Below are 12,568 nucleotides of genomic sequence, written 5' to 3'. Positions count from 1 at the left end.
AAAGCCAGACAGACCATCCAGCAGCTACCTTGGCATTGGACATGACAAAGGCACACACACCCCAATCAACCCTGAAAAGCCCTCCTTACTAACATCTGGGCTGTGCCAAAATTGGGAAAGCTGTCCCACCCACGAGTTAAGCAACAGCCTGAAATATTCATACCCACAGAATCATACCTTTAATCCAACATCGCAGCCTACTCCATCACCAACCCTGGATATGCCCTGTCCCATTGACAAGTCAAACTGACCAGAGGTGGCGCCACAGAAGTATACAGTCAAGAGGGAGTCACTCTTGGCATCCTCAACATTGCCTCTGTATCTCATGAAGTTTCATGGCATCAGGTCAAACATGGCCAAGGAAACCTCCTGCTGATTACCACTCTTCCTCATCAGATAAATCAGTTCTCCTTCATGTTGAACACCAGTTGGAAGAAGCACTGAGGATAGCAAGGGCACTGATTGTACTCTCAGTGGGGGATTTCAATGTCCATCACCAAGAGTGCCTTGGTAGGATAGCTACAAACCAAACTGGCCAAGTCTTAAAGGACTTGGCTGCAGGACTGGGTATGCAGCAGGTGGTGAGAGAATCAACATGTGGGAAAAAAACCTACTTGACCCTCACCAATCTAACTGCTGTGGATGCATCTGTCCTTATGAGTATTGGTAGGAGTGGACACTGCACAGTCCTTTTGGGGACAAATTCCTGTCTTCACATTGATGGCAACCTCTATTGTGATATGTGGAATGTTCACTGTGCTAAATTGGATAGATTCAGAATTGGTACGACAGTTCAAAAGTGGGCATCCATGAGGAACCACTGGGCATCAACAGCAGCAGAATTGTACCACCCCAAGTTGTAACCTCATGACTCAGTTTATCCTTCATTCCACCATTACTATCAAGCCAGGGAACAAACACCATTGAATAAGGAGTGTAGAAAAGCATGTCAGTAGCAGCAAAATGAGGTGCCAACCTGGTGGAGCTGCAATATATGCATGCTAGATGGCAGATACTGTATGCTATAGGCAGAGCTAAGTGATCCCACTACAAACAGATCAAATTCTGCAGTCCTGCCACATCCAGCCATGAATGATGCTGTACAATTAAACAACTAACAGTTGGAGGAAAATCCATGAACATCCCCATTCTCAATGATGGCAGATTCTAGCACGTGAGTGCAGAAGACACGACTGAAGCATTTGCAAGTATCTTCAGCCAGAACTGCCATTTCGGCCTCTTCCTGAGATCCCAACCATCACAGAGGCCAGGTTTCAACCAGTTCGATTCATTCCACTGTGATATCAATAAAAGGCTGAGTGCACTGGATGCAACAAAAGTTACAGACACCAACAACATCCAGCTTTAGTGCTGAAGATGTGTTTCAGAACTAGCCATGCCTTTAGCCGAGCTGTTCCAGCACAATTACAATGCTGACAACGTGGAAAATTGCCCAGGTTTATCCTCTCTACAAAAAGCAGGACAAGTCCAATCTGCCCGATTACCGCCCCATCTGTCTACTCAATTATCAGCAAAGTGATGGAAGGTGTCTTTGACAAGAGGCATTTATTCATCAATAACTTGCTCATGGATCCTCGTTGAGTTCTGCCAAGATCACTCGGCTCCTGACCTCATTACAGCCTTGGTCCAAACATGGACAAAAAACCTAAATTCCAGAGATTAGGTGAGAGTGTCTGTCCTTGACATCAGGGCAGCATTTGACCATGTGGTATCAATGAGCCCTAACAAAACTGAAATCAATGGGAATCAGGGGGAAAACTCTCCAGTGGCTGGAGTCATACCTAGCTGAAAGGAAGATGGTTGTGATTGTTGAAAGCCAATCATTTCAGACCCAGGGCATCACTACAGGTGTTACTAAGAGCAGTGTCATAGGCCCAACCATCTTCAGCTGCTCCATCAATGCTCTTCCCTCTGTCATAAGATCAGAAGTGGAGGTGTGAATACGCAATTCAGTTCTCTTTACAACTCATCAGATAATGAAGCAGTGCATGTCCACATCCAGCAAGACCAGGACAACATTCAGACTTAGGCTGTTATGTGTTAAATAATATTTGTGGCACAAAGGGCAGGCAATGACCACGTACAACAAAGACAGAGAGTCTAACATCACCATGACATTCAACAACATCATTCACCATCTCCAAATCCCCAATCATCAGCAACCTGTAAGTCACTATTGACCAGAGACTTAACTGGATCAGCCATATTAACACTATGGCTGCAAGAACAGATCAGAGGCTGTGTATTATACAGCAAGTGACTCACATCTTGACCCAAAAAGCCTTACCATCAAATACAAGAACAAGTCAGGAGGGTGTTAAATACCATTTCCACTTGCCTGGATGAGTGTGGCTCCAACAATACTTAAGAAGCTCAGCACTATCCAGGACAAAACAACCTCATTGGTCGGCACCCCATCCACCACCTTAAACTTTCACTCCCTCCAATACTGGTATACCATGGTTCCAGTGTGTACCATCTACATTCTGCAGCAACTAATCAAGGCTTCTAGAACAGCACATTCCAAACCTGCGACCTCTATTCCCTAAAAGGACAAGGGCAGCACCATCACCTGCAAGTTCCCCTCCTAGTCACACCTTACCTTGATTTGGACAAAATTTTGCAGTTCCTTCTTTAGCACCGGTTCAAAACCCTGAAATCTGGCACTCCCTATCAAACAGTAGTGTGGGAGTACCTTCACCACACAGACTATAACAGCTCAAGATGTCCACTCACAACCACCTTCTCAAGAGCAATTAGGGATGGTCAATAAATAAATGCTGGCCTTGGCAGAAATACCCACATACCATGGACAAGTAAAAAATAAATAGAGAATGTTATAACAATGCAACGCCAAGACAGGTAAGTGGGCTTATCTACTCATAAAGTACAATCTACTCTGATCTACCATCACAATTGAACCAACAGAATCAGACAACAGTCACCAACAACCCAAATTCAAACTTTTGCCAAGCAGTAGACTACGGTTACAGTAATGCAGTAGCAATGTTACTGCAGAAATAATAATATAGAATATTAGATAGGACATACAGAACAAAAACCAGTCTCCTTCCGATCCATCTACCTTTATCTTAGCTGGGTCAAAATCCTGGAACTCCCTCCCTAACAGCACCGTGGGTGTACCAACACCACATGGGCTGCAGTGTTTCAAGAAGGCACCTCATCACCACCTTCTCAAGGGCAATCAGGGATGGGCACTAAATGCTGCCCTACCCAGTGACACCCACATCCCATGAATGAATTAAATAAAAGCCCGTCTTTCTGTTCCTTTTTCTCTCCTGAAAGTAAGCTAATTGCCTCAACCACTTCCTGTGGGTAGTGAGTTTCCACATTCTAACCACACTCTGAGTAAAGAAATCTCCCCTTATTTTCTTATTGTATTTATCAGTAACTATGTTGTACACATGGCTCCTAGTTTTGGATTCTCTCGCTTGTAGAAACATTGCCTCCATTCTGCCATGTCTAACCCAATCATAATTTAAAGACATCCAACAGCTCAAATCTACATCTCTCTTGTCTAAAGGAAAAAGCCCCAACCTTATCAATCCTTCCTAATAGATGTAACATTTTAGTTCTAATAGTATCCTTGTAAATCCTTTTTGCACTTTCACCAATGCTTCAATGTACTTTTTGTAGTACGGAAACCAGAATTGAGCTCAGTGCAAAGACAAAAAATGCTGGAAAAACTCAGCAGGTCTGACAGCATCTGTGGAGAGTTGAGCTCAGTGCAGCTTGACTAAGTTTAACATAACTTTAGTACTTTTGAGCCATTAACTTCCGAGCTTCCGGGAGTCATAACTGGCAGGGACCCCAAAGATGTACTGGTGAACTGCGCCAGCCCCCACCCCCTGGAAGTCCTCAGCTAAGGATTGCCCAGCAATTGCCTGGGAAGTTCAAACTTCCATTGGGCAGCTGCCCTGCAATCAGAACCATCCGATTTAAATCACAAACTTTGGATAGTTCATATTGTCAACCCCCCATAACCACCAAAACTCCACCTCCCCACACTGACCAACCGACCTCCCCCTGACCAGCTGACCACACCCCTGACCAACAGACACCCCCTACCCCCCCCTCGACCAACCAACCGATTGCCCCCTGACCAACTGATGCCCCCTCCCACCCCCACCAAACCTTCCCACTTACCTTCTCCTGGCTTCTGAAAGTGACTAGTTCTTTAATCTTACCTGCTTTACGCCAGCTGGTTCCATAAAAAAGGGGGCATGACTTCCTTACCTCTGAGTCTGCAGTCCTCGACTGACGGCCTCAGGAGCGAGCTGCACTATACAGTTCTCACCCGGCTCAGGTGATAAAGGAGCGACTGGATTTCCAGGCAAGTAACTAGGAGCGGAGTGGCAATCCAATTCTGATTGCCACTCCGTGGAAGTTCATGTCCTTGAATTCTAAATCCCTGGATATAAATGAGTTATCTGTTAACATTTTTCATTGCTTTACAAGGTTGTGATGCTGCTTTTAACGATTTGTTTGCCTGTATCTCTAGTTCCCTTTGCTTTCCTACCCCAATTGTTTTTACTTTTTACAGTGAGGGTGATGTTAATATTTTTCTTATCAAAGTACATCACCTCACATTTAAGAAACTTATCTGTGTTAAAATTAAATTGCCACTGCAATGCCCAATCTGCAAGCTTTCTAATGTCAGGATGGTTGAGTGGTCTAAGGTGCTGTGATCCGGTCACAGCCTCCCCTGGATACGTGGGTTTGAATTCCATTTTTGACACTTAGTACTTCATTTATACATAACTAAATACAGGAAATATTTCCTCACCCAGCTGTGACCAACCTGGATGTTACATAGATTGAAATGTTTTGTGGCCGTAGTTGGAATACAGTGTCCACTTCTGGGCACCACACCTGAGGAAGGATATGAAGGCTTTGAAGACAGTACAGAAGAGATTTGCTGGATTGCTTCCAGGGATGAGGGATTATAGTTCTGTGGAAGACCGGAGAAGAGAGAGTTGTTCTTCTTAGAGCAAAAAAAGCTAAGCGGAAAATTGATAGTGGTGTTTAAAAATTTGAAGGGCTTAGAGTAAATAAAGAGAAACAATTTCCAGTGGCTGAAGGGTCGCTATCCAGGGGGCACAGATTTGAAGTGATTGCCAAAAGAATCAAAGGCGACATGAGGAAAACTTTTTAACTTTAAAACATTCTGAGGATAGGGTTGTGAATACAGATTCAAAATGAAATTGGATAAATATTTGAAGAAGAAAAATTGTAGGAATATGGGGAAGAAAAGCAGGGGAGTGGTTCCAGCCAGTGCAGACATGTTTGGTCAAAAGGCCTTCTTCTGAGCTGTACTATTCTATGGTACTTTTGTTATGCTTTTTAAAATTCATTTATGGGATGTGGGCGCCATTGGCTAGGCCAGCAAACCGAAACCTTCAACGAGATCGCCCACCTTCCATGAGCTGCTTCGCACCAGAGTCCAGGAGAATCCACCCAGCATGCAATGCATGTGTTCCTCAGGGTCCAATAGCTGTAGGGCTCCAGCATCGTCACCTCGGATGTCCACGGTCTGAGAAAGGAACTTCTGCATGTCACACTTGTCCAGACATGTTCTGGGCTGGCGTGTTTTCCCGCCGGAGTAACAGTAAATCTGCCATGGCGGGGCGATTCTGGTCAGGCCTTACTTTGCATCCAATTACTGGGATGCAAATCGGGTTCACGTTGGCCTCCAGCGAGATTCACGTTCCACCATGGCAGACCCCATCAGATGATCCCGCTGTGCTTTCGCGCTGGCGTGAAACCGATTTCTGCTCCTCACGCCGAATTGTCTCTCCTCGTCTGTCCAACCTCAACGGGACCGGACGAGTCCACCCTTAGTCTTTTGGAATTCATGCTGACTACTTTTTTGCATTATATTTTCTGTCTCTAGATGCTCTTCTAACACTTCTTTTAGTATAGATTCCAGTATATTTTCAGAATTGACATTAGGCTGACTGGTTTATAGAAGGGAACCTGGGAACTATCTCCCTCTTCGTATAGGAATAACATCAACAATAATTTAAAGAAAACACATTCAAATCACACCATGCCAGTTTGAGAATTTTAACTCCACTCTTCTTAAAACTTGAAAATAAATAGCTGATATCAGTAAAAGTGCCCATGAAACTGTCAGATTGTTGTAAAAACCCAACTGGTTCACTGGTAGGGAGCAAATCTACTATCTTTACCTCAACTAGTCTATCTGTGACTCCAGTCCTACACCACCATAGTTGACTCTTAATTGCCTTCTGAAGTGGTGAACAACCAGTCTGTGTGGGACTGAAGCCACATGTAGGCTATACTGAGTAACAACAGTAGGTCTCCTTCCCTAAAGGACATTAGTAAATCAGTTGGGTTTTTATAACAATGTGCCAGATTCATGGTCACTTTTACATTACCCAGCTTTTTACTTCCAGATATTAAAATGAATTCAAATTCTCAGACTCACAATCCCTGGAGTTCAGGCCTCCAGATTACTAAACCAGTAACATAACCATTAGACCATCTTACACCACATGTACTGTTGCAGTTCCAGGTGACTCATCACTGTCTTCTTAAGGGCAATTAGGGGTGGGCAACAAATGCTGGCCTTGCCAGTGACACACACATCCCGTGATAAAAAAACCCTACTCAGTCACCCAATACATATAAAAGGTAGAAGGTATGAGTGAGAAGGAAGACATAGGCAAAAATATAAAACATAACACATAAGTAAATATATCAAAATGAAAAAGAAATAACATGAATAATAAATAAACAAATGAAAAACAAAGCAAGAAAAAAATATGAAAATAAAAACAGTAAAAGTGCTTTGAGGTTACAGCACCACTTTTTTTATCATCGTCTTTGGAGCATGGAACTATTACTTTGACCAGGCAAGTAACATTCGTGACTGCAAGTGCCAGTTAATGACCATATCCAACAAGAGAGTATAACCACCACCACCCTGATAGTCAGCGACATTACCATCTCCAAATTCTCCACCATAAATACCCTGGAGGTCACCATGAAGAGTTTTATGCAGAATCCAACATAAGAAATTTCTGTTAGTTGTTGATTTTGGTCATTTATGCTTGACTGGCATGCTGAGAGATTTGATTGATAGCTGAAACCATCTGTTCGCCCAAAAGGGAAACAAGATATACTAAAATTTTTTTAAAATATAAACAACAAAAACAAAAACTATCTATCTTAAAAACTACCTGTGCCGACAAAAACATTGTGATTCGGGACCAATTAATTTGCAGTCAATGCCATTGGGCGATGTCCAGCTGACAAACAATCGATTTCGTAATCGTGTTGACAATACTTCCTTCTTGTACCTTTCATACTCCTCTGGTGTGAAGAGGGTGCCACCATCATCCTCACCAACAATTCTATGAACAAAAATAACTAAATTAAATCTACAATCACCAATTCAATTCATGAACAAATAATTGGCAATGTATATGGATTCAAAGGCTATTATATTTTTAAATAAGGTGAAGACAAAAACTATTGATTTCTTTTTTGCAATATTCAGGAAGTGTATTTGTTTCAAAATGTATTGAAAAGATCAACCCCATTTTCTTCCTCTTTCATTATTTTAATAAACTTTATAGTGGACCCACCCTAAAGGGTTGCACAATTTTTTTCAACTTTTGCTAATACCATAAAAAAGTTGCTAATCATGATTTTGATTTATACATCCGGCCTCCTAAGAAGATTCAGTTGGGACTGGCTATGAATCTTATTACTTTACTTGTTTATCTTGTGCAGAGTTCCTTACATGCTGAGGAGTAGAGCTCAAGGGTGAGTAGAAAAACAGGAATGAGACAAAACAGAAATGGAGAGTCAGTCAAGGCCTGAGGCTTATCAGACAGATTACTGATAAACAGAGGTGATATATGCCAGTGGGATATCTGAAAAAGTTTTGGGGTGGCGGGGGGGGTGTTGTTGACAATGTGACCAGGAAAGTGCTGGTAATGTTGCGGAGGCAGGTTGCAACTTAGTTCTTTTTTGATCCTCACAACAAATTGTAATGATGACTGAAAGGGAGATCAATTTTTTTTTCTAAAATTTCATTGAATTACTGAAAAAGAATGTAAAAAGGTAACTTATCTGCTAAGGAAATAATATGGAATCCACCAAGCTATGAAATACATTAGGGTGTACCAAAGCATTGCTTCCCATGTTTGAATGTGTTGGGAATGCTTTTCCAGTGCAGCAGTTAATGATTCCCCTCATACAAGATATTGCATTTCTACAGGATACGCAGGGAAAAACCATACACTCAAAAGGAAGAATGAAAAATGTTACATTTGACTCGCACTAATAAGAGAGAATGGCTTTCTTGAAAGCTTGGAATAGAGAAGTCATTTGGCAGCCTAAAGCTGTTCTTCCTACAACCAGTTCTTTCATGCACTTTACCATTTATTTAATCTAGTGTAGAGAGTTTTACATTATAAAGATAAAAACTCTAGAACCCAACTGCTTAATTTAACTCCGCTCTATTGCCCTTGACATATTATGTTTGAAAACTGTGTTCCTTCCACTCAGGATAGAATTATAATTTCTTGTGAAATGCTTGATCATTTTGGTCTATTCTACTTCTTGTAGAAAGGATAGGTTGACTAAACTTTAAACAGAAACACAGTTCATTTCATCATTTTCACTGAGAAAGTCCTTGCTCAATTGGAAAAGGACAGGCTGTCTGGAACAAAAGTTAATTTTTCCATGCAGATGCAACCTCTTTCATAAACTATTTGTAACCACTTGTAACTGAAACAATAGATATTAACAGCTTAGGGGGCCATTCACCCCATTGGCTCTTTGGTGGAGCAATCCAAAACTAATCCCACTCCTCTTCCCATAGTTTTGTGCTTCAGGTATTTGTCCAATGATGCCATATAAGATGCAATAGTAATCATTTAATTACCTGTGTCAAAGCATAGAGACAGAGAGTCATTTACAGCACAGTAGGAGGTCATTCAGCCCATTGAGTTCATGCCAGCTTCCCGTGGAGCAATCCAGTCAATCCATTGCCCTGCAAGTTTATTTCCGTCAAGTGCCCGTCAAATTTCCTTTTGAAATCGTTGAGTGTTTCCACATCCACCACCCTTGTGGGCAGTGAGTTCCAGGTCATTACCACTTGCTGCCTAAAAATGTTCTTCCTCACCTTTCCCCTGTACAATCAGCTAATTGGAAATGCTTTACCTTGTGTATCTTATCCAAGGCTGTCATAATTGTGTACAGCTCTATCAAATCTTCCCTCTATCTCCTTTATTCCAAGGAGAGCAACCACAGCCTTTCCTTGTAACTAAAAGCATCAGCCTTGAAACCATCCTGGTAAATCTTCTCTGCCTCCTCTCCAGGACCTCCACATCTTTCCTAAAGTGCAGTGACCAGAACTGGCCACAATATTCTAGTAGGGGCCGAATCAGAGCTTTATAAAGGTTCAGCATAACTTCCCTGTTTTTGTACTCCTATTTAGTAAGTTGAAGATCTCATATGCTTTGATAACCACTCTCTCAATATGTCCTGCCATCTTGGTCGATGCACTCCGAGGTCCTCCTGTTCCTGTATGCTTTTTCAGAATTGTGTCATGAAGTCTACATTGCCTCTCCCCATCCCTTCTGCCAAAATGCATCGCCTCACACTTCTCTGTATTAAATTCCATCTGCCACTTGCCTGCCCTATTAGTTAGCCTATCTAACTTGTTGCAGTTGATTGGTATCATCCTCACTGTTTGCCATTTCTCCAAGTTTGGTATCATCAAGAAAATTTTGAAGTTTTACTCTGTATTTCAAGATCCAAGTCGTTTTTATATAGCAATAAGAACAGTGGTCCTAGCATTTGGGGAACACCATTGTCTACCACCCTCCAGTCCAAAAGACAACCATCTACCACAAATCGCTGTTTTCTGTCCTTAAGCCAATGTTTTATCCAATTGCACACTGGCCCTCCTATTCCATAAGCCTCAACTTTGATAACCAGCCTTTTATGTGGTTCTTTGTCAAACGCTTTCTTAAAATCCATATAGACAACTTCCACTACATTCCCTTAATCAACCTTCTGTTACTTCATCAAAAAATTCAATTAGATTAGTCAAGCATGATCTGCCTTTTACAAATCTGTGCTGGCTCTCCTTAATTAACTCAAACCTCTCCAAGCGCCTGTTGATTTTTTTCCCAGATTAAGGATTTTAAAACCTTACCCACCACTGATGTTAAACTACCTGGCCTGTAGTTGCTAGGACTGTCCTTGCATCCTTTCTTGAATAAAGGTGCCACATTGACCACGCTTCAATCCTCTGGCTCCTCCCCTACATCTAGGGAAGATTTGAAAGATTAAGGCATGCCTTTCTGCTATCTTCACTCCCACTTCCTTAGGCAGATGCAAGCCATCCAGACCAGGTGATTATTTACCCTAAGTATAGCCAGTCTTTCAGTAAATCTTCCTTTTCAATTTTCACACAATCCATTGCCTCCACTATCTCAACTTTTACCAATACTTTGTTAGATTCCTCTTCCTTAGTAAACACCGATACAAAGAACTCATTAAGTATTCTAGCCTTGCCCTGCACCTCTAAGCATATATCACTCTCTTTGTCCCTAATCGAACCCACTCCACCTCTTACTACCTGCTTTCTATTTACATGCTTTTGGTTTCCTTATCTTTCACCCTTGTTGGAATGTACCTAGCCTCTACCTGAAGCATCTCTTCCGTAAAGATCATCCATTGTTCTGTTACAGTTTTGCCTGTCAATCTCCAGTTCCATTTTACCCTGGCTAGATCCCTTCTCATCGCATTGAACTTAGCCCTCTTCCAATTTAGAAGTTCTATATTAGATTGTTCCTTGCTCTTCTTCATTACTAATCTAAACCTTATGATACGATGATCACTCTTACACAAATGCTTCCCCACAGATATTTGGTCCACTTAGCGAGGTTTGAGTTAATTAAGGAGAGGCAGCACAGATCTATAAAAGGCAGATCATGCTTGACTAATCTAAATTGAATTTTTTGATGAAGTAACTGAAGGTTGATTAAGGCAATGTAGTGGAAGTTGTCTACAAGAAATCTATACTTAGCTTCTTCCTCATTTCCCAGCACGAGATCCAGCAATGCCTCCTTTCTAGTTGGCCCGAGAACCTACTGATCAAGGAAGTTCTGAACACAATTCAGAAATTTTCCCCCCTCCTTTACTCTAACATTATCCCAATCAATATTTGGGTAACTAAATGTGCACAATATCACCACTCTACAGTTCTTGCACATCTTTAATTTTCCTGAAGATTTGTTCCTCTGTCTCTCTCTCACTATTTGGAGGCATATAGAATACCCCAAATAATGTGAAGTTACCTTATTTGCTTCTTAACTCTAACCAAATAGACTCTGTCCTTGCCCTCCCCCCAAGAAAATCCTCTCTTTTCAATACTACAATGTCTTCCCTAATTATTACTACCACCCCACCTCCCTTTCTTCCTTCTCTATCTTTTCTGAACACCTTATATATCCTTATATATCAAGTTCCCAGACCTCACCATTTTAAGTAATATTTCCATTACTGCCTGTATTCCAACAGCCCTCTACATAACTAAATTTGTAGTAACCATTCTCCCATTCTCAGTGATTATTTAAAATTAATACCTCATTAATTACTTCCAAAACAATAGGTTGTCCTTATTCACTATTAAAACCTTCATAATTTGAAAATCTTCCATGAAATCTACACTTAGCTTCTTATGTTCCAGTGAAAATAATCCCACTGTCTGCTGCCTCATCAGAACTAGTTTCCCATCAATGGCATTTTGTCCTAGTGAAACAACGCTGTCTATGAACTGAAATGTCATCTTGTCACAAAAACCAACAGAATGAAGGCAACAATGGTTTCGACACAGAGCAGACTGATCCCACACAGATCCCCATCCTAGACAGACTCCAAACCAAGACTAGCCCTGGTCCCAGGCAGACACCAATCCCAGACAAACCTCGTCAGAGACAAAGCCAAATGCCAGACAGACCCTGATCCCAGACTAACCCCGGCTGAGACAGACCCCGGTCCAGATAGACTCCGGTCCCAGACAGACCCAGGTCAGCTACTGTCCACTGTGCCAAGAAATCCGGAATGTGTTTGCTCATGGAGAGCCTAACTGTGGCTCCACAAAATGAGCCAGCGTAAATGGCAGCCTCCGTTCCGGGATCTCGCTCTGTGTCACCGGGGTCTGTGTGGGCCGCTCCTGACCGCTCTCTGCACCCACCCCCAGCCCAGCCTCCAACACGGGGAAAGACAGGCCCACACTCTGACCCAGTCAGCTGGTGGCGGTTATGGAGCGGTTTCTAACCTCCGATATTCGATATAAGAGTCAACGGCGGCCACCGCCTCCTTGTCCAGTCTGATCCGCTCCATCCGCCTGTTGCTAAGCGACGGAGCGCCCAGCAACCACAGCGGGACGCGGAGGTGAAGCGAGTAAATGAGGGTGCAGAGTACACAATAAATATAGAGTACACCATAACTATAAAGAGTACACAGTAAATGTAGA

At 42.3% G+C, this 12,568-nt stretch overlaps 1 protein-coding gene across 4 annotated transcripts in view; it reads right to left on the bottom strand.

Moving 5' to 3' along the window:
- Positions 1–12,568, bottom strand: part of fam221a (family with sequence similarity 221 member A) — a 57,406-nt gene extending 44,838 nt beyond the window's left edge. For 3 of the 4 annotated variants that reach the window (XM_078538908.1, XM_078538911.1, XM_078538910.1), the window contains exons 1-2: positions 12,067–12,204; positions 7,248–7,421 (exon numbers count right to left, since the gene is read on the bottom strand). In XM_078538908.1, the coding sequence (XP_078395034.1) occupies positions 7,248–7,421; positions 12,067–12,167 (275 nt within the window). In that variant the 5' untranslated portion in view covers positions 12,168–12,204. Of the gene's footprint in view, positions 1–7,247; positions 7,422–12,066; positions 12,205–12,370 lie in introns of those variants that run through there. The other variant, XM_078538909.1, reaches the window with a different exon arrangement.

The sequence above is a fragment of the Cetorhinus maximus genome, chromosome 3 (assembly GCF_964194155.1).
Source record: "Cetorhinus maximus chromosome 3, sCetMax3.hap1.1, whole genome shotgun sequence".
NCBI lineage: Eukaryota > Metazoa > Chordata > Chondrichthyes > Lamniformes > Cetorhinidae > Cetorhinus > Cetorhinus maximus.
The sequence above is the reverse complement of the archived record's forward strand: the minus strand, read 5'-3'. Positions and strand labels throughout refer to the sequence as shown.